The sequence below is a fragment of the Paralichthys olivaceus genome, chromosome 7 (genome assembly GCF_024713975.1).
Source record: "Paralichthys olivaceus isolate ysfri-2021 chromosome 7, ASM2471397v2, whole genome shotgun sequence".
Classification (NCBI taxonomy): domain Eukaryota; kingdom Metazoa; phylum Chordata; class Actinopteri; order Pleuronectiformes; family Paralichthyidae; genus Paralichthys; species Paralichthys olivaceus.
Window position 1 is genome coordinate 4,229,150 of NC_091099.1, and position 22,916 is coordinate 4,252,065.

At 42.1% G+C, this 22,916-nt stretch overlaps 1 protein-coding gene across 11 annotated transcripts in view; it reads right to left on the reverse strand.

Annotated features, from left to right (window-relative positions):
* Positions 1-21,436, reverse strand: part of cbfb (core-binding factor subunit beta) — a 31,133-nt gene extending 9,697 nt beyond the window's left edge. For 2 of the 11 annotated variants that reach the window (XM_069528703.1, XM_069528702.1), the window contains exons 1-7: positions 21,284-21,436; positions 20,943-21,079; positions 20,325-20,411; positions 13,972-14,088; positions 12,954-12,983; positions 2,408-2,524; positions 1,740-1,835 (exon numbers count right to left, since the gene is read on the reverse strand). In XM_069528703.1, coding sequence (XP_069384804.1) covers positions 1,740-1,835; positions 2,408-2,524; positions 12,954-12,983; positions 13,972-14,088; positions 20,325-20,411; positions 20,943-21,020 — 525 coding nt within the window. In that variant the 5' untranslated portion in view covers positions 21,021-21,079; positions 21,284-21,436. Of the gene's footprint in view, positions 1-434; positions 505-1,739; positions 1,836-2,407; positions 2,525-12,953; positions 12,984-13,971; positions 14,089-20,324; positions 20,412-20,942; positions 21,174-21,283 lie in introns of those variants that run through there. The other 9 variants (XM_069528711.1, XM_069528713.1, XM_069528704.1 and 6 more) reach the window with 6 other exon arrangements.
* Positions 21,437-22,916: the final 1,480 nt, after the last annotated feature.

Genomic DNA, 22,916 nt, shown 5'->3' on the forward strand with positions numbered 1-22,916 from the left:
TGTGTGTGTGTGTGTGTGTGTGTAACTGTGCAAACTGCCCAAGTGAGCTATGAAATCATCTCGTCCCTTTGATTCTGTCACACGCATTACAATACGCGGGAGTGGATATTATGTCATTGAATACATTAGAAAAGCATGCACGTTCACAAACATGTACAAACACACACACTCACACTGACACACACACGCACGGTAACAAACACGCACCTCATTTGTGAAAATACTTGTGGTCACAGACAGAAAATAATAGACAAACACAAGAATGTACGCATATAAATCAAACAGGTGGACACACACTTGTTCACTCCCTCTCAGACACACACACGCACGCACACACACACACACACACACACACACACACACACACACACACACACACAGGGTGGTTTAGTGCATGAAAGTGTGACAGATGATGAGAAATGAAGGAAACAGACCCTGTTCCTTTCTGCTGGCTGTCTGTCTGTCTGTGTGTCATCAGTCCCAGATTTTAGAAACCACAGGGTCCTAAAAAAATAAACAATTTGGGGTTCATTCGTTGGGCGTCGTCTTAGGAAGGAGGTCACTGATCTCCCAGAAGCCTCGCTGGGAAGTTTGTCTCGAGTATTGAAATGCACATGGGACGGTTATAAATTTCAAACGTATATATAGCATGTAAATTACTGAATCTATATATAAGACACTGCAAACAGTATCACTGGTAAATGATCATTGCAAACATGCAATTTAGAAACTGAAATTAGAACAAATTCCTCATTTGAACAATCATTATTTCACTTTTCCACTTAAATCTGGCACAAAGTCAGTAAACTACGTCCCCTCGAGGCTTCTGGGACACCTGACAAAAACTGAACCAGTCATTCAGTAGCTTATTAAACTGAAATCAAATCAATTATCAAATTAGATTTATCGTCAAACTGATCATGCACTAAACCTACCATTTAATTACTGATGCACACAACCACACATCACACAACCCTAAGCACTAAGGAAAGAAGATCAAACTGGAAATCTGACTCTGTGGCTTTAATAAAACACTGTTGAGTCTTGTTTAAATATATTATATTTACCATTAAACCATATATATTTCCATCAGCTAAATTCATTTAAAACCATTTTCCTTATTGGCTGCAAGTTACAAACTGCAGACAAGCTGCATATGTGATGCTATGTTCTTTTATTTCTCTGTAAATCAGAGAATAATACATTTCCAGTTGGTTAAATCAAGTCTTGCAAAGCCAACCTGCAAACCTACAATTTCCTCTGCTTACAGTGGTCTGCCAAGGCTCATAGACATTTGTGACAGGAATAACTTTATATAACCGATTTCTACATTTAAATGAAAAATGAGCTGAACTGTCGTCGGTTCCCATTTGTTAAACATAAAAAATGTCCCAGAAATGTGAAATAATGCATTAATTATTCATTCATTTCATGTTCCTGTTATTTTTGACCTCCAGTGATGCAGAATATCAGAGTGTGTTCAGAGCAACACTGAATCGTCACTGCTGGGTGTGGTTAGAGAGAAGAGTTCAGTCTTTTGTCATTACACTTTGACTTGAAGTGAAATTCTGCTCCTCAGGTCTCAGTGTATTTTTCCTATATCAGAATATTGCAGCAAAATTGAAATACAGTTTGAGGTTGGCTTTGCAAGTCCGTGACGGATCTGTCCAGTTTCAGTTGGAGCTACACAGAAACACTCCACTGGGTTTGGAGGAGAGAACAGTCCCAGGCCCGCTCACCTCCAGATCCTCTCTGTGTGATCGGTCTCTGTCTTCAAAGTCTCTGGTTCTGCGTCGAGCCTCCTCGAAAGCTGCCTGAGCCAAAGCGTCCTCATGCTGCGCACACACACACACACACACACACACACAAAGATACAAGCACACAATTTATTTTACAAAGTGAGATTTCCATGTCTTTTTGATCGTTAAATGATTCAGGTGTTTTATAAAGAATGCGACAGCATCAAAAAGCTCAATCCACAGGGAAATGCACCAGGTCGACATTTCCAATGATCTTTTTAGCTTAAATCATTTTCCGTATCTTCGTTCACACTTGGACACTGGAATCGTACTTTTCTAGAGTTTGAGAAGAGTGAGCTGGCGGGTGCAGGCGATCACCCCGATGCCGCCAGATGATCCAGGGGTTTGCACCAAGGACCAAATCTCCAGTGATGAATCTCACACCAGCTCACTCACAGCTTTCCTGAACATTGGCGTACTGACCTGTTCTTTCTCAATGAGATGTGAAACTAAGGTGCGGCCGTTTGTGAGATTTAAAACCACAAACGTATTTCTGTTACGCTCTGGAAACAACCAAGCTGTTAAGAGGAAACCGAGGCGACAGGATGACGTTGAGTATATTTTGCTCTGTCTCTTGAGCGTACACATAATGTGAGAAGACGTGTTACCTGTGCCCTCTCATCATCGTACTCCAGGTATCCCATCCCATCCAGCCTCTGTAGGTCGATCCAGCCTCTCCACATCACACACACCCCATTCAAGATCATAGGGGCTTTTAAGTAGACCTGCAGAGAGAGAGAGAGAGAGAGAGAGAGAGAGAGAGAGAGAGAGAGAGAGAGAGAGAGAGAGAGAGAGAGATGCCAGCTACAGTTATTTTTTACATCCCTGCAGCGCTGTACTTTATTGTCAGTACTGCAACACATTTAAAAAAACGGCACTAAGCAAAGACTGTGTGTGTCAAGATGGACGACTTGTCTTCTTCTACTTCATCTCACCATCCAGATATCAACAACATATCCCAGATACAAACGCTGCTATCTTGCTCATTTGGAGCCACAGTTTTAATAACATCAAATAACTAAGTTACAGTACAAATGAACACTTGAGCAAACGTCAGTATAATAACAACTACCATCCACTAACATGGAGGAGGCAGGGCTAAATGACCTATAGTGCTGCCATCCACTAGGTGGTGCGTGACATGTTGGCTTCACTTTTGGGAAACTGTCAATTCGTCCATCTTTGTTTATCAGTCTTATGATCCTGTGTGAGACATTTGTTCTGTTGATTCTAAATGAAGTTGCTGTTTTTGTAGGTTTGAGAATCCTGCTCCTCTTTTCTTTTTTTTCTTTTTAATCTAAAGTGTTAATATGATTTCTGTTGAAAATAAATCTGATGTTTGACTTGTTCAGAATCACACTGGGACTTTTTCTCTGCTTCTCATGACCCCGGGTAAAAAAAAAACAAAAACACACACTGTCCGTACATTGATCATACATTCGCCTAAAGCAGGAGCAGCAGCTTAATTATATGACACAGAGTTTGTGAGAGACGCTCGGCTCTTCCTCCAGAATAATACGAGGCTCTGTGTGCCCCCCCCTCGCTGTGACTGCTAAGAATGAGAAAAACCACCAACTACGTCAGAACCTCGCCCGGCACAATCGATTGCTGGAGTGAAGATGTGAGAGTGTGTGTTGGACTGGGTCGAGGCAAAGTGATCAAAATTAAATATCATGTGCCTCAGACCAATTTACTTCTTGTATGTGCGCCTTCATTTTTATAGCCATTGCTCAGGGTCTGATACGGTGGTGGAAATATTTCCAAGAAATATAAGACGATTATCTTCTTATCCTTGGATAATGATCCTGTCGTTCCCGTTTTTCACTTTGTGATTAATTGAAAATACATGTGTTTATAGTTTCGGTTCTCTTCTTACTTCGGTTAAATCTGACAATAACAAAAAGAGGACGGCATCACTATCGGTCAGAAGCCGTGTTTGTCTTCTTTGACCTTGTGTGGCGTCTATTTTGTCTTGTGTGTGAGAGACAACAGGGAGAAAAAGGATTTCACTTATATTCTATGAACAACCTTCAACTCCTCGAGCACAAAGAGCAGCTCAGTCAGACAGACGGAGGAGGGTCGGGCGTACTTTGTCTCCCTCTGCTCTCCTGGTTATGTTACATGGCTGTGGCTCTTTGCCAGGACGGCTGCAGTGTAACCACCAAGTATGTGAGTGTGTACATGTCTGTGTGTGTTTTCCTGAGCCGAGGGGAATGTGTTCATGAGTGGGATCACAGAACTGTTCCTCTGTTTAGATTTGCCAGAACGTCTGGAGGTTAATCCACGCTGGTGCAATGTGGATTTAACTTAACTGTCGGGACAATAAATTATATTTTGTTCTGGGAGAGAAGCTGCGATTGAATGTTCTCCGGAGGTAACACACCAGTCTTAGAACAATTTCAAAATACATAAAATGCCCTTAAATCAACTTCCACACAGCTTGTGGCAGCATAGCTCTGTTTTATTTAAAGATATCTCAACCGTGACCTTGACAGTCCAGTATCTAACATCTGAACGACCATCTTATTTGTTCATAAGCAGCATGCAGGGGGAGGCCAAACAATTATTTAATTCTGCCAATTTTTTAAAATCTTGATTTGACGTGTCTGAGTGTGTGAAATATCCAAATCTAAATGGTTTGATGAGGAGACTGATTGCCGGAGGTACGCGCTCTACTGAGTGATATTCTAGTTATTGAAAACGTATCTCTACTTATAGTTACCTGGGTAATTGAGTCTTATCCAGGTAACTCAAAAAGCACTGTTTTGCATCCAATATTTTAATAATCAATCAATTAATCAATATTACAGTATCAGTATATGACTCCAAATACATACAGAGACATTGTTCCAGATCTGCTGGATGTTTAAATGAGCAACTATCTGCAAACACATTTTCCAAATTAGTTTTTAAGGTGATATATAATAAATTAGTATTTTGTCTGAAATGGCCAAAAAGTAGTAAAGAGACTTTTTCATTTAGTTGCATTCCATTTGTGATTTAAGACTAAATGTTGAGGGAATAACTAAAAATGTAATCTGCTGTTTTTCTTCTTCTCTTTCTCTCTCAGTCTTCTTCTTTCCCACGACACTAATTTCCGTGAAGATGAGACACTCCATTTTTTTCCCAGGGTAAAAAGTTTTAGGTATTTTTATCAGAGCAAACAAGTATTTAGGAGTTAATTAACAAAGTCTAACACTTCCCCCCAAAACACACACACACACACAAACACACAGAGATGAGTAGAATTTTCTGTGTGACACCGGCCGATCGCCACGTTCCTGCATTTTTACTCAGGCTATTTTTGGACAGTCTCTCTTTTTTACCACAGCTACCCACACTGCACCGGGGTTGCAGGGGAGACCGCACCCCAAGAGACTGTGGGTTTTTTGTGTTTATTCGCATGAATGTTTTTCTGTGAGTGTGTGTGTGTGTGTGTGTGAGAAGGAAGAGAGCGAGAGAGAGAGAGAGAGAGAGAGAGAGAGAGGGGAAAATATGTAGAAATGGCCCAACCACAGACTTCCTCTGAGAGAGAACCATGTCAACCCCCACATCCATTTACCAGGGGGTTGCGCACACACACACACACACACACACACACACACACCCACCCACCCACACACACACACACACACACCCACACACACACACACACACACACACAGTGAGTGAATGAGAAACACAAGCCGGGTGAAATGCAGTGGAAATTTAGACTCACTTTAAAACTGAGTGCAGTAGAGAAGTTAACGCCTAACGACCACCTCGTGGTGACCCGGCAGCAGCTCGCTGTGACACTTCATGTTTCATTTCATCACATATCTGTCGTGCACGTTGTGTGTCCTCACGTCAGTTTGTCCTGTGATTCTGCTCCGAACACTTAGATCGTGTTTTTGTCGACAGTCTTGTGCGTCACATGTTTCCGAGGTTCCGTGACAAACACAATGCGAGTGTTGCAAAACATCACGGCCTAAATTTGGAGGATTTTTTTTCCCAACCGAGTTGTTTCACTGTTCGAGCTAAACCAGGTGAAATTATACTAAAATGGCAAAATCGAATTTTGTCGATTGCAAATGTCTGGCCTGCTGCAGCCTGTGGATCACTGTGAATTACTCTTATACACTGAAGAGTGAGTGTTTGCACTTTTGTGAATTGGGATTTTTTCGAATTGTCAGCTTGATCTTATTTTCTTCAATTCGAGACATAAACACACACTGATACGCTCCAGAGTGTCAGCAAATCAAATCTCTCCCTTCTGATGTGAAACTCTCAGAGCGACTGTGAGGGCTTCCTGCACTGTGTGTGTGTCTGTGTGTGTGTGTGTGTGTGTGTGTTTGAGAGCGAGAGAGAGAGGCAGAGTGTGTGTTGGCAGAGACTTTGTGACACAGATGTAAAGGGATGGTTTGGCACAGTGACTCTCATTCAGGCTCTTGCCAACCATCTAGTCAGCACAACCGCCCACTGCGACACACACACACACACACACACACACACACACACACACACACACACACACACACACAGACACACATGTACAGACACACAGACAAAGACACACACACAGACACACACAAGCACCCGTGAGGTGTACCATCACAATGGGCATCTGTGTTTTCACCCTTGTGAAATGTGACAGTCTGTCTCTCCCACACACACACACACACACACACACACACACACACACACACACACACACACACACACTCAAATTAAAAGCTAAGACGTCAAAAGATGTCAGTATTCTTCTTTTTAAATTCCTCCCTCTTTCTTTCTTGTTTGTGTGAGTGTGTGTTTCTCAGCTGGAGACACCAAATGATTTAGAGCAGTAATTATGTTATTATCCATAAGAATGTTACATCAATGAATGTCACAGTAACTGTGTGTGTGTGTGTGTGTGTGTGTGTGTGTGTGTGTGTGGATTATTTAGATTAAAGATGAAATCTATCTCTTAAAATCTGGGTGTGTGATATTCACACAATAAATCTCTGTGCATGTGTCTGAGTCAGAAGCCAGTCACAGACAACTCATACTCTTTCTTTCGTTCTTTCTTTCTTCCTGCCTGTCTGTCCTTCTGTCTGTCTGTCTGTCGTTCTGTCTGTCTGTCTCTGTTGGGAACAGAGAAGAGAGAAAAGAGCAGGAGGACATAGATTACAGTATCAGTCACTGTGACCACATCACGGGGGAAAATATTATTTTGCAACACCACTCTCATGTGGTCCCAGTCACATTTGAACAATTTACTTAATAGTCTGTTGGTGCAACATGAAAAACACATTAAAACCCTGAATAAAAGTAGTTGTTCCTGAAGCAGACAAATAACTAGTAATCACTAGAAAAAAGAGGGTCAGAGTGTGAAGCTATAATCAGTGTGTGTGTGTGTGTGTGTCAGGTGTGACAGCAGCAGGTGGAGGTAAAGCACGTTACCGGCCTTCTGTTCCTAATCCCAGAATGAATGCAGCCAAACGTCCTCTCCTCTGGCCTATTGTCTGACACACACACACACACACACACACACACCACCTGCTCGGAGCAAGTATAATAGCACGGTGCTCTCCTTTTGCATGATCACTCTCTCTTCTTCTAACGTCCCACCCTGTAATTAGAATGGCTGCAAATCAACATGAAACACACAGGTGTCAAACTGAACAGAAACAAAGCCTCATGACGGTGTCGCAATGAGACAGACTAATTTTGTTCAGACTTTTGAAAAACTTTTGTCGTGTCACGTGTTTTCTTTTTGTAAAAATATTTTATTCACTGGCAGTTCGTGTTTCCATTGCCTCGTCTGAGCCTCTAACTGCCTGCAGACACATAATGTGAGTTTTTGCCATGCAAAGTTTCTGTGAGCGCAGGAGGACCAATAGCCACAGTTTGTTCCCGTGACATTCACGAACATGGAAATATCATGCAAATCCACACATTGGTTTGGTAGCTCTGTCTGCAGCCAGAGAGTCAGAGAGAGACACACAGAAGACAGTTGCACTAAAGATCGAATGTAAGCTCCAAAATACACAAAACTCAATGAAATTAAAGTTAACAATCTTAAATTGTTTTTGATTTTGTTTGTAAATTACTGCTGACTTTTGTGGCACTCACTATAATTTTCACAGAAGAGGTCAAACCCCAAATTGTCGTATGGACAAAGAGCAGGACTTTAACGCTGGAGACGGGAGCTCAAATCTTCATGTCTCATATGTTGTTCACTTTGACTCATTAAAACACCATCAAGGTTCAGGGAGGGACGGCCATTACGGCTGTTGAGACATACGAGGGGAGAGAAACATGATTTGGCCTTTTAAACCCACGAACAGACACACACACACACACACACACACACACACACACACACACACACACACACACACACACACACACACACACACACACACACACGTCCACGTCCTCACAGGTGAACTGTGTTGTGTACTTTGGTGCAGTTCAGCAAACAGTTACTGGAAGAGACGGACTAAGAATAGAGGAATGAAGTTGACACACACATGCAGGATTTCACACCGGACTGACGGCTCGGCAGGCTTCTGTCTGAATCTTGTGGCTCGAGTTTTCTTCACAATACTGACACACACACACACACACACACACACACACACACACACACACACACACACACACACACGGACATAAAATGATGCCAACACATAGAGCATATAAACAGAGCACCCTGTCTGTATGTTTGCTGCAGTGCATTATGGGAGTGGGTGTGGTAATTGAGGCCTGGAGCAGTAAATATGACTCTGTGGGAGGAGACAGACAATGTGTGTGTGTGTGTGTGTGTGTGTGTGTGTGTGTGTGTGTGTGTGTGTTACAGGGAAGAAGTTTTGTCGTTCATGAACGTCCCTTCAGGGAGACTAGGAAAAGAAATGTATACTTATTTAAATTAGAAACGCAGCACTGAAATGTAGCAAACAATCACTCAGAACACACAAGATGAAAATCACAATCCACAAGACAAACACACACACGTGCACACTCACACAAACACACAGGCGGTCGAATGCAGAACAGCAGCAGAAGCAGAGGGAACCAATTAGTGGCCTGGCTTTGATGATGTCACTGACAAATCACGCACTAATGGCATAGCTTCCGTTCAAAGGGAAACATAACACCACACACTGCACAGCGCACACAGACACACACTCACCAACACAGACACACACTTGAAGTGGATATGCATGTGACAGAGGAGGAGGGTTGAAGCTGATGAATACATTAGAGGGTAATACAGACGTCAGATAAGGAATCATTTTAGAGCTTGTGTGTTCGACAGAGACAGAGAGAGAGAGAGAGATTTCACTGCCGTCAAAGTTTTGAAGAATTTTAATGAACATTAATAAAGAATGAAGAAATTGCCGCCATGTTTAAACACAACATCATAACCTGCTAGACTGCAAACAGGAACAACTTAATCCTATGACACTGAACACTCAGGGTCTAGTGTTGTACAGGTGGTTGAATAGATGAACCATAGTTTTTACTAACTTCTTGTTAGTGTTTGATCCGACCTGTAGAGTAAAGTTTGTTCTAGGTGTGGAGCTGCACTGTACAGTAACATATTTACCCAGTTCCCAGCTGTGTCCATATTTGCCAATTCTTTAACTCTAATTTATTTCATCCACCAGGACAATGACGGTATCTAATCATATGCTGTGGAGAGCAAATAGAAGCTGGGAAATGACAAATCAATTTGAAGGCAACAAACCGAAAATATGGTTTAAAAGACTTCATGATTATCAAGCCCTTAAAGTGATCAAACTCAGAGTGATTATATTAACAGTGGATTCAATTATTTAAATGACAGAACATGATTACTGGACTTAAGTTAGTTGTTTTGAATTAGTTTGATTCTGTGAGCTGAGGCTGCATTGATCTTGGGCCCAATGTTAGCAACTAGCTGCCAGAGGGAGGTTGAGATTTAGACTCTTCAGGTGCCAGAAACATCAGTCACTTATATTTATGTGCATTTAAATGTGTGAAGAATGAACTACGCCAAGAAAACTTTGTTTGGCCTAACAACTTTTTGAAATGACAAAATGTAAATCACCAAAATGTATAATTTCAGGTTTAACCAATATAATCAATCAACAATGCTAAGGTCTCTGTGCGTGAGGGTTTTTACCGGATGATGGATTAAAAAAAATTCACATCATGTTTTGTTCTTGCAGATTATTGAAGCTGTTTAATGGTCAAGATAAAAACTCTAAAAGAAAAATTGACAAGCAGATGATAAACGTTGTAGATACCGACCATTGAGAATGAATGAATCTCTGCACGTGTGTGTTTCTGTTCTCGGTTCTGCTTTTTGAACTCCCCCCCCCCCCCCCGCAGTCTCCCCTCCTCCATCATATAGTTGAAAGACCGTCATCTGCTTCACATTCACTCCTCCTCCACATGACCACTAATGTCTCTTTGTCTCTTTCTGCCTCTTTTCACTCGTTTCTCTCTGTGTTCGCTCTTGTTTACTGTTTATATGTTTGTGTGTAGACTTGCATGTGTCAGTCTGGCGCCGTCGTCTCATCGGCATGCAGGGGCGGTGCTGCACACACACACTTACACACACACCATCATGCACACACAGAGACACACACATATGCATAGAGACTACCTTCCAAACCTGATTCCTGTGGGTTACCAGTATTGTTATTATTATTAATCTCACTGTCCAAAGTCACATCCTCAGATTTGAGTTTTCCAGCAGCAGACGATTTGAACGGAGACAGTTTCCAAACCACATCTCGACGTGTTTTCCTGGTTAAAAAAAACGTTTGTGCCCAGAACAGTCGGCTCGGTTAAGTTCCCTTCACTTTGACACTTAAGTGAAAATGTAATGGGAGCATAATGAAAATCAGCAGTAGCTGCTGCTGACATGTTAATCAGTTGAACATGTTTCACCAGAAGCGCTCCACGCTCAAGTTCACTTCACTTTATTTGGACCTATTTAAAAAAGCTGTGGTGCATTAGGCGCAGCATCAGTGGTTAACGTCTGAAGAGAGTGAGAGTGACCAGTATCAGTTCTTCCTTCAGGACACAGGGAGAGTGGCCACGAAGAGTGAACAAACTTTTATAAGAACTACAGGAAAACGCATATGAGTGATGACAAAAGTGACTCACTAAAGAAAATGTTTTATTAATATAATAAACTAACTGCATGAAATTATTTATGATTTACGGTGGTAGCGGGGCAGTGCACGTGCATGCGCATGAATGTCAGAGTGAAATGGTAAACTTACTTAAATGTGAGAGAGATAAATGAACGGGTATATGCACAACTGCTCTTTGAAACCCTGAGGTGTGACCGTCTGCGTGGATGGGTAAAAGTTTATGGACGATAGTGTGAGCATGCGGCACATAGCTCTGCACACAGCTATTAGATGCAGAAACTAGTTCAACCACCAGGGTGCTCTTATGTTGTTATGAAATGTTTTTGGTTCATTATTAAACTGTGGCGGGACAAAGTAGAAAATGGCGTGCCGCCATAATTTTGTAATGAAGGGTATCACCAGTTTGATTTGGCGAAAACTAAATGGACACTTGTCTAATAAGTGTCTGAACCTGTCAGTGGCAAATAAAAGACATCATTGGTGCGATTTTAACATAAATGACCTTTTTGCCCATCGAGTAAAGACAGTAGTTCTAGTTCACAGAACAAAGAGCTGCTGGTCTCACAAGCTCAGTCGGTCGGTTTGATTGTGTTATTGTGTTAACGTGAGGTTCTTTGACCCAAATAAAGGGTCATCGCAGACACACACAACAACACAACCTCAGTCTGTTGGATCTAAGGCCGTCGATGCAACAATTCACGTCCAGTACAGGGTTAATGCTTGCTAGCAAGTTAGCAGCTAGCACTAAAATTAACCTTCACCACAGCTGGCTCCCATTAGCACTGTGCTTCTACTCTACCCCCCTCCTCCACACACACACACACACACACACACACACACACACACACACACACACACACACACACACACACACACACACACACAGTATATTTAGCCGCCAAGTTCAACCTGGCTGCGCTACCCTTTTGGTTTGGCACCGTCTGTGTTTGGAAAACGAAGGCGGGAGAGAGGGACGGAAGGAGGGGGGGATGAGAATGAACAAGGGAGGAGACGATAGATGGAGGGAGCAGGGGGATGCACGGTGGGAACGAGGATGCGTGCAGAAAAACACAAGGAGTGGAAAGAGGGAAGAAGGGAGGGATGGAGGAGAGAGACGTGCAGCATGGACGTGCACATTAAATGCCACAAGAATAATAAACAGAGGAAGAAGCAGGGGAATCTGAGAGAGAGAAAACATGTGGGGGGAAAGTAATAAAAATAAAGAAAGACGGGGCCAGGACTAAAGCTTGGGTCTGAATCACAGCTCATGAGCTACCGTCTCATCCTTCTCTGTCCCTCGTCAGTTTATCTCTCAGTTATGGTCATTTAATCATATTTATAGCGAAAAATTCAAACAGGGAAAACGTATTACTTTTAACATTACATTAAACAGTTTTAGGTTCTATAGAATACACAATAAAAACTTGTTTTGTGTTGCAGAAGCTCAAACTATCCCCATGCATGAGGTGTGTGTGTGTGTGTGTGTGTGTGTGTGTGTGTGTGTGCGCAGCGACAGTAATTAAGAGAAGAAGTTGCAACGTACACAAGATTTCTGCCCTGGTCTGACAGTTGTATTCTGCAGGGAGGTCCAGAGGTGGCAGTAGCAGGGCGTGTGTGTGTGTGTGTTAAAAATATACACTAAACAAACAATTAGAGGCTCTGCACTGGCTCTGCTGCTGAGTGAATTTGTCTCAACTTCTTTTCACAGTGCAGCGCACTCATGAAAAAACATCCTGCACTCGCCTGTCATGTTTCATGTTTCATGCAAGAAGGATTTAAAAAAATATCACAAAGAAGTACGAGTGAAACATTACACTTGTGACTCAGTGTTTGGAGGAGGATTGAAAAAACATGTGAGGAGCATGACTTTTGTTTTTCAGTTCAATAGATGATTGTGGATGAAAAGAGCACATGACAGAGATGTTTATAAGAATCATCAGATGTGTGTGTGTGTGTGTGTGTGTGTGTGTGTAACTGCTAGCCTCATTAAAACTAGCATAATTGAGGTGACAAAGAAGATGATGTTGTCGAACATACTCACACGCGCATTCTTTTTGTCTTTGTCTGACACCTATAAACACACACACAGACACACACCTTTACCAACTATCAGAGCACTTGTGTTAAATAATTAACAGTGTGAGAGATTAGTCCGTCAGCCTTGGGCCACGGAGGTCTATTGATTCTCCCAGAATGCATTTTTAATGAGCTGCCAGCCGGCATTCATTTCAGCTGGCCAGTGTCCGTGGAGGGCCGTCTGACACACACACACACACACACACACACACACACACACAAACACACAGACACACACACAGGCACACACTTAGCGCCAGGGGAGACAATTAACATACACATAAACACAGCAGCAGCTCCACTGTATTGTGGACATCACTGTGACAACAGCAGCAAACTAACATCCTCTGAGCTCTTTGAGTTGTTTCACTTTGTTTTGAAATGTTTTTTTTAAAATCCTGGATCCGTTCAGCAGTGATTTCATGTGGTTCTGTACGATTGTGTGTTGTAATAGCGTCACACTCATATGACACTAAATGCAGAACGAGAAGTGATCAAGATTAATTGCACCCTTTACTTCAACATGCCCCCCCCCCCCCCCGACAATAATCTGCCTTCTGTCCAGAGCTGTGAGCTTTAATGAGAGACGTACATGTCGGACTCACACGTGTGATCAGGAGAATGACGCTCACGATTTTTTACTCTTAAACTCACACACACAAAGTTTTTTTTTTGTCTCTGTGTTGGACTCGTTTTCATTTCTTGAAATGAAAGAGGAACAGAAAGCAAAAGAGTAGGAAGAGACGGACGTGTTTCTGCAAATGCTATTTTCTGTCAAACATCGAGTTGGAATGAACCAAGGTCACATGACTGACGGAAGATGTTTTTTGATTTTAACCACAATAGCTCTTTTCACCGTCTGTCTGCTGCGACTCAGGCTGCGTGGCCTTTGCAACAGTTGAGGGGAAACAGAGAGCAATGTGTGTGTGCGTCACGTGTGTGTGTCTTTGAGAGGGTGTGTGGATGTCTTGCACTCGTCCTACCTTTCCTGTCTCTCTTTCAAAGTCAACATATTCCCTTGTGGGAACCTGTCGCTGATCTCCATGCACGTTGGCTGGAAAGAACTGGAGCGAGAGGTTGGTACCTGTAGCTACAAAGGCCTGGAGAAAGAGAGAGAGGGGGGGGGAAGCGTACAAGTCAGTTATTCCAAAACAAACACAAGCGTGACATCATCGCAATCCCATTAGTGTATTTTTAGTCACTAGACAAATAAAAGTCAATGTTTAAAACAAAATATATGTACCACCCCCCTGGTGGCTGGCTGCAGTAAAGGGTCATGAACGTCACCTCCTCCACATTAACAGATGGGACATTTGTCAAAATAGACGTCAAAGTTTTCCACAAGCTGGTTTCTGTCATTTAAATGAGTTCTTATCACACTGATGTTTTTTTGTTGCTTTAAAAACAGGGTGAAACATTATGATTGACAGCTGAGAATGACTCACGACTGGTCAAGCCCACAAAGATGGCCGCACCCACACTGAGTATTTTGGCTTCATAAAGGACTAATGAAGTATTATAGTGGAATTGCATTATGGGAAATATCCAATTTTGGGGCGTTTGACTCAAACTTCCGTAAAAGTAAACTCAACCGCTTCGATCTGAAAAATTATTTTTAGAAATGTTCTGTTTCGCAAGGTCATCCATCTTTATGGAGATAATATACTGAACTGATAGAAGCTATAAGTTGCAGCAGAACTTCAAGATTCTGAAATACTGCTTTCAAATAAACGTTTTCAGATGGTTGCTGCAAACCTGACTGAATGTTTGAATAAGTTTAAATATCTTAAATGGGTCTGGAATGGTTTAAATTTGACAAAGTTGACATAAATGTTGTTTTTTTTCCCTCCTTTCTCCAAACCGACCGCCCTCAGTCTCTTCTCGGTCTCACCGCTCTCTTCTTAAAACAAAAGCTCAGAGTGAACTCCTGCCCTGCTCCCGTCACACACATGTAATCACATCATAATGGAGCTTTTACTCGCTTTCTGATTTCTGTAAAATGACTCTCTCAAGATAAACACACACACACACACACACACACACACACACACACACACACACACACACACACACACACACACACACACACACACACACACACACACACACAAACGTCTGTGCAGCACACACAGAGAAACATAAATAAAATCAATAGAATGCATTTCTCTATTACAGTCAGAAAGCAATGAATTACAGAGAGACAGAAAATCAAGTTAGAAATGGCTGTTTTTTTAATGCATGTGTGTCTTTGTGTTGTGTGTGTGTGTGTGTGTGTGTGTGTTTTGTGTTGTCTTTGCTGGGACAGATCAATACTAAGGGCATTAGGGCCGCGACTGAAGCTAGAAGCATATGAATTATGCACCCTGTCAAATCTGTTCCCCATCAGAGAGAGAGAGAGAGAGAGAGAGAGAGAGAGAGAGAGAGAGAGAGAGCATGCAAGAGAAACACTGGATGAAGGAGAGAGCAACACAGAGCGGAAGAAGAGAGGAATAAAGGGGAGGGAGAAAGCTGAAAATTATTAAGTGTGTACATGGACACACAAAGAAGAAAACGTCTCACACACACGTACACACATGAGCACACACGATCACACACACATGAGCACACACGATCACACACACACTGAAAGGAGAGCTCAGAGAACAACCGAGTCATCGTTTCTGCTGTATTTGAAGTATTGGATTACAACCATCTGATACCAATTTGCTGCCTACTACTGCTGGAAAAGAAAGAGAGGGAAGGAGAGTCTGAGGGAGGAGAGAGAGAGAGAGAGAGAGAGAGAGAGAGAGAGAGATGGAGGGAAACAGAGAGACAAAGGAGGAGAAAGCAAAAGTGAGTGAAGCAGAGAGAAACTAAAAAAGAGGAAGAGGGACCAGGGGAAACCGGACAATATCGGTAAAGACGGCATGATGAATGTAAAGAAAGTGCAGAGAGAGAGAGAGAGAGAGAGAAAGGCAATGGAAGTGAGATGAAGAGAAGACAAAGAAAAGAAGGAAAGGAAATGAAATAAAAGGAAGTAAAAAGAGAGACAGGGAGAGAGAGAGAGAGAGAGAGGGAGACACAGCGCAGCATGAAAATCAATAGTAGTTTAGAAAGTGACTCATCTCTAATGAGCTGAGCAGAAGAAAATTTACTTTGAATTATTGTCTCATTTATCAAATCAATCCTGAGCATTTTAGAGTCGCCCTGTGATTCCAGCCACAAATATGTGTGTGCGATGTTTCCAGATTCCTAGAAACTGGAGAATACTTTCATTTTACGTGATAAAGTACTAACACAACCGCATAACAATATAATGCAGAGGATAAGACTGAAATACAAGGTTTATATATTTAATACATTTATTCTAAAACGAGACATACCACATGTTATTTATATTTAACGTGCAAAAACCATGCAGCATATTCAGTATGAAGACGTAAAGTGCATCTATTTATTTTTACAGCATTTTTGCTTTAACTAACGAAGGCGGAAAATAAATATGTTGACAGTATTAAGTGTTTAAAGACTATTTAAGACTCAGTGTTCAGTCTTTTTTCCCTGAGCTCTTTAAGTTATTTACTTAACGGGTTTCACCTGCAAATCATTTGTCCTTAACTTGCACATCTGCTATTTCTACAGACAAGAAATAAAGTTATATGATTAAAATTGTGTTAGTCATCTGTCATCATAACTTTAAATAAGTTTTGTCTATGGGGACAAGAAAGATGTCCAGACGTCTTTTATGGCATATATATATATATATATATATAAAAATACATGCTAATTAGTGTCTGCATTGTTTTTTTTTTTCTCACAATAAAAGTTCAATTAACTACTTCAAAGTCACACTCACTCCATTCCCCCCATGAAAAATCCAGATTCGCTAAAGGTGCAAATAGTTTTCATTTATAAAAAAGTTTAACTTCTCGACTCGAGACGCCTCCTACATCATTAAAACTCAAATCTCTGTGCAAATACTTCCGACCATCACTTCCTCCAAACTGGCTTTGATGTCAGATTTTAGGTGAGCACAGAGAAACTCTCAGTCTTCGTCCAGGTGGAATGTGGAAACGTCCCGTTAGTGTCAGTCTCTGCACGAACGTCGAACTGACTCATTAATAAACAGAAAACATCTTTGAGTGAAGGACGACTTTAAAAACATCGGATAAATTCAGCGTTCGGTCGATAAGCCAACCGCAATTCGCTGCTTGTTTGTTTTTGTGTCAGTCTGTCTCGTCTATAAAAACAGAAGTGATCCTTGAGAGCTGCGTGTGTGAGTCTCATTGTGTCTGATACTTGTTCGCGCCGGCCATGAAAATAGCAGAAGGACTTTTAGCGGCGTCTGGCCGATGGTTAAATCAGCGACATGATGTCACAGCTGCCGTCAAACCATTAAAATCTCCATTCTCACAGCAGAGGAGGCTTATAAATACAGTGAGGACAGACAGACAGATGGACGGACACACAGACACACAGACGCATCATGTCCCACTAAAAGATGGTAAATCTAGATGTAGCCTCCCCCTCCCCCCCTCCTCCCCCCTCCGGCGATGATGACAGCATGTTTGTGAAAAATACCTCGCGGGTGACTAAGACGGCAGAAGTTGCCATGTGTTTGTGTGCGTCTGTGCCAGGAGCCTGGAGGCTTCTCGCCCGGCCTCACCCTTTGTCAAGGACATGATTTAGGAAGTTTCAAACAAACACTGTGAGCCTACAGTAATTACATAATGATAATATGAATGTGTACGGACTCGCTTTAAAGTTATACACTGCTCATCGCAAACACTGCACCCAGCGGTTTGGGTTTTTTTTTTTTTTTGCAACAAAACAAAAAAAAGGTCAAACAGGTTCAGCCGCACTTGTGGAGGTCAGTGAATAAACACACACACACACACACACACACACACACACACACACACACACACACACACACACACACACACACACACACACACACACACACACACACACACACGTTATATTAAAATGTTTTGAACACAAATGCTTCTTTTCATCAGTGGTGGAAATAAGTCAAATACATAATAAGAAGTAGTTTTCTGAACTACTTTTATTGACGTTGGATGATGTATTGTTCAAATCAGACAAACTTAAGTGAAAGAAAATGTGTAGGAATCAGCTTCTGTCAGCTCGATTGTAAAGATTACGTAAATATTACAGGACAAATTGGTCAGGAGAGGACAGATGAAATTAAAGTGCAGATCCGGGTCAGGGAACCGATGAAGGATTTTCTTCACCTTCTTTAACGTTGTGATAAAAGGCTTTTTTTCAACATTTTCACAATTTCCTCATTAAAGAAATATTTAGGAAACTGATATTTGGTCCTCAGACAAATAAAGATCCAGATCCGGTGACTTTAAATGTGGTTTGATAAGAAGACTGTTGGGCTTTGGTGGAAGTTTGTGCTTTGAATCTCTCAATGTGAAAGAAAGTGAAAGAAATCTTGGATCTGCCTCCTGATCCAGATCAACATTAAAAGATAATAAGTTATTTTCTGACCAATCCTTCCACCAAGTTTCAACAAAATCATTTTTTGCACAATCCTGCTGACAGAAAGACGAACCGTCAAACAGTGATGACAACATAACCTCTGTGGAGCAGCTAATGATAAACACGGCTGTTCGTATTGCTGATATCATTCATGGACCTTAGAGAAATTCCTGAATATATTTTACACCATCGTGTTTTTATTGGACATAAAAGCTCAGTTTAATTTCTTCACATCCACCTCGGGCTCGAGCGACCGGTTGCGCTTGAAAAACGTGGCTGCACACGAGTGTGGTTTGGAACTGAAGGGAGACGATTAAGCTGCGTGACAACAAACTATCTCCTGCCGCAACATGGCTGCTCCTTCATATATGTGGTGTGACGCGGCGCAGAGTCAGACCTCAGCTCTGAGTCAACACCGAAGCATCTCGCAGCCCAAGCAAAAAATCTGGCTGCAAAATAACGATTATTTTAATTATCGGGTGGTGTTGTGGTTTTTCCCTCGATTATTAATCAGTCAATCATGTGTCCGATAAATCACGTATGAAAAACACAGCTCAGCATAAAGGTTCGGTATTTTTAATACTGAAGAAAATAGGATGGTAACAGTTCATGGTGTTTATTGCAGGGGTGTTGTTTTGTCTTAATCTGTTCACTTTAAAGAAATCCGTTGTTGATCGTTCCTATGACATGTTGTCAATTTACCAAAATTAGACGTGACGGGTGATATTTACTTCAGGTGAACAAATTTAGGCCCCAAATTACAGCTCTGACAGAGTTTGTTGTCAGCACAGACGGTTTAACACATGTTAATGTGTGTTACTGCAAAACAAAGTGATGATGATGACGGCAGCTGCACAATCTACAGGGAAGAAGTGATGAGTCTGTGAGTGAAGTTAAGCCTGGTGGGTCTGCTTGTCTGATAACACGTCTACTTCCTGCTGCGCACACACACACACACACACACACACACACACACACACACACACACACACACACACACACACACACACACACACACACACACACACACACACACACACACACACTGTAGTGCTGCACAAACTGAGCTGATTGCTCTGTTCTCATGATAGAAATGAGACAACCTTGAGGAGAAGTTTGTTTCATTATTTTCCTTCAGTGATGTTACTTCTCACAAAATATCTGTACTACTACCTCACCGATCAGGATTTCTGAGGGCTGACACTAAGTAAAATACTCCTAATACGGACGAATTGTCCGATTAAAAATAGGTGATTATTCCTTAAATGTTGTTATCAAACACTTATGACAGAGAAATTATATAATACTTTCCAGTTTAACATTAAACTTCATTATAAATCAATATAAATAAAAAGAAAACACAAATACCAGCAAATATATAGAACTTAAATTAAGAAAATAACCACATTTTTTAACCGGAAATATTAAAATATCCTCACATCTTTTCTGCATTGTTTATTCTATAAAATACAAGTTTTCACCTCAGCAAACATAATCATAGATACCGATGCGTCCCTTAAAGCCTCATACCGGTCGATTTTTATCGCCCAACCGATAAATCGATAAATCTGATTCCATTCGTAAAATGTACAGCATCAAATCACAACATGCATTATCTCATTTACATAAGGTCGAGAGCTTACACAATCATAGAGAAGCCAAGAAGTTCCCACAACAAAGAGGACAGAGGGGATTAGACGTGTGAGGTCTGTCTGTGTCATTGTGGACATCCTCATGAACACACACATGCACACAATGACTGGACTTCTGTCTTTGTGCAGAGTAACTGATCAGTGATCAGTCTTCTCTTTGGAAACTTCAAAAAGACAAAGCAGAGTGGACTCACTATTTCTGACCGTCCGTCCCTGCAGGCGTTCTGGAAGCGAGCTTGTCTCTCCTCATGGGGCCTGTCTCTGAACCCCGTGTATTTAATCTACACGGAAAAGACACAAAGGAAAACACTTTTACACACAGTTGTATAGAGAGTTGAACAACGTGTGTTTGTGGACTGAGGCTGTGTGACAGTGAGTGGATGCTGTGATGTGTAATTTGAAAGATGAGCCACAAGAATTTCAATGTTTCAGGCCAAAGGCATCATCCTGCGTTTGTGCTTTTAGTGGAACCTTCTTAGAAAAATACACACAGCAGCAAAGTAGTGACAGAAAAACTCAATTGAAGAAGGTTTTTTTTTAAAAAAAAGAAAAGAAAAAAAGAGTCAAACAAAGAATCAGGATGAAAGGTGCGTTTCTCATCAGGAGATTTCACCGGAAACAAACTTTTATTTTGGATTATTGATTTTTAGGGTTTTATTTATCTGTTAGAATAAAAATGGACGAAGTGAATTATAAGCAGACTTCAGTCCGCATGTTTCTCTGCTTCTTCTCTCTTTATTTCCGCCGTGTGTGTGTGTGTGTGTGTGTGTCTGTGTGAGTGAATGGAGCCAGTGTGTTGGAGACAGACTCACCTCACACTCTCTGCTCAACTTGCGGAAAAACTCCTCATTCTCAAACTTGCTCCTCTGGTCCGGAACTACCCGCGGCATCGTCTCCAGCCTGGTTCAGTCTTCACCTCCGCTTCTCTCTGTCCTGTTTGGTTGTGTCTCTAAAAAACGATCCGGTGAGAAGAAGAAGTTGAACTTTTCTGTGCGTCCTCCGCTCACTCAGCCTCCTCTCTCACTCAACCCTCTTCCGTGTCTGAGCGTGTGTGTGAGTGTGTGTGTGTGTGAGTGTTAGTGTGTGTGTGTGTGTGAGTGTGTGTGTTCCCTGTGTGGAGCAATGTGCTGCTGCTGCTCTGTGTGATTATCACCGCTGATCTTTATTGTGATGATCTGATCCTTGGCTGCGGCTCCTGTGCGCTCCGGGTCGCCTCTGGCTCCAAATGGCTCAGATTAAGTGACCCACCGCGATAGATGAAGCTCAATGTGTGTGTGTGTGTGTGTTTGTGTGTGTGTGTTTCTCTCCTCCCTCCCTCCCTCCCTCCCTCTCTCTCTCTCTCGTCCCTGACGCGCGTGTGATCTCAAAGCAAGTGGCCACAAACGAGTGCGCGCTCCGCCTGCGTCTACCTGCAACTTCCAGGTCCTCGTGGAAGGAGACTGTGCCTAAACAGAAATGTTCCATGAGGAAAAAGGGCTTAGGGCTTCGCGTTTTTAAATGCGCATGATTCCGTAAAACAAAGGGGACATAGTTTAATAAGTAAAGAAAAATGGATAAAGGGCACAAATAAAAAAATGTTAACAACCAAACTAGAATATTCTTAAATGTTTGTTTATATTTTTATATGTATCTTTTTTTTTTAAATCTTTTGCATCACTCTCAAAAGTCTCTTTGATCTGTTTCCTCGTTCCGCTCGATGCCTTTGATGAAAAGCTAAAATTTCGGCACTTTGGAGAAGCACTTGAAGGCATCAACAGTCTACTTCCTGGCTCCGTCGAGTCGCTCTTGTGACTGTACACCCAAAATACCGCCCCCCCCCCCCCACTCCCTCCTCCCTCCTCCTATTCCTCCCCCTCCTCCCCTCCCCCATTCACAATAATAATACTACTACACACACGCGTTACTCGGAGTCGCCACTGCGCACGCGTCAAAGTTTGGGACCTCAACTTTATAGGATCCTTATGTGAGGAGAAGAGGAGGGGGTGGAGGAAGAGGAGTGAGACATAGATGAAGCATGTGTATGGAGGGAGGAGGAAACAGGAAAAAGGCCTCAGGGAGGAAGAGTGTGTGTGTGTGTGTGATCCTGTGATAAAATAAAAATCCTTAAATCCTCAGTAAGTGTTTGTGGATGTTTGAGTGAGATACAGAAAAACCTTCATGGATGATTAATGTTCACTTCACTCACTCAAGTCAGTTTTGTTCCCACAGAACTTCGAAATCCAAGATAGCCGCTCCGTATATATGAAGAGTAGTAAAGTAACAGTGGCTGTAGTTTTTAATGTTAATCAACACTTCTGTCATTAATGTGTCGTACACATAGAACTGTCCAGTTACTTTCTGTGGACGTTTCACCGTTACTGTTAGTGTGAGTGAAATGCCGTGTAATGCATCACATTATTGGAACTCGGGTTATTCGGGTGTGACGTCGTTCTGAGGGCCGAGCTCTGAGGTGTAATGGAACCCGACATTAAGGTTTGCCCTGTGATAAGGTGGCGACCCGTCCAGGATGTACCCACCTCCAGCTCCTGTGACCCCCAAAGGAGAAGGGGTATAGATAATGTTGTTTAGAGCGACCATGTTATTTCCACCTTCAGACACATGAACACATCAGTTGGAACAATGACTTCACAATCGGGGATACTGGACCTTCAGAGGAGCTCAGACATGCATGGAATGGCATGTTATTGCCTTTTCACAGCCGCCATTTTCCCTTGACATCCTGCTGCAGGAACACTGCATGGTGCTGATTACATTAAAGACGTCTCTGTAACCTTTGACCTGTGACA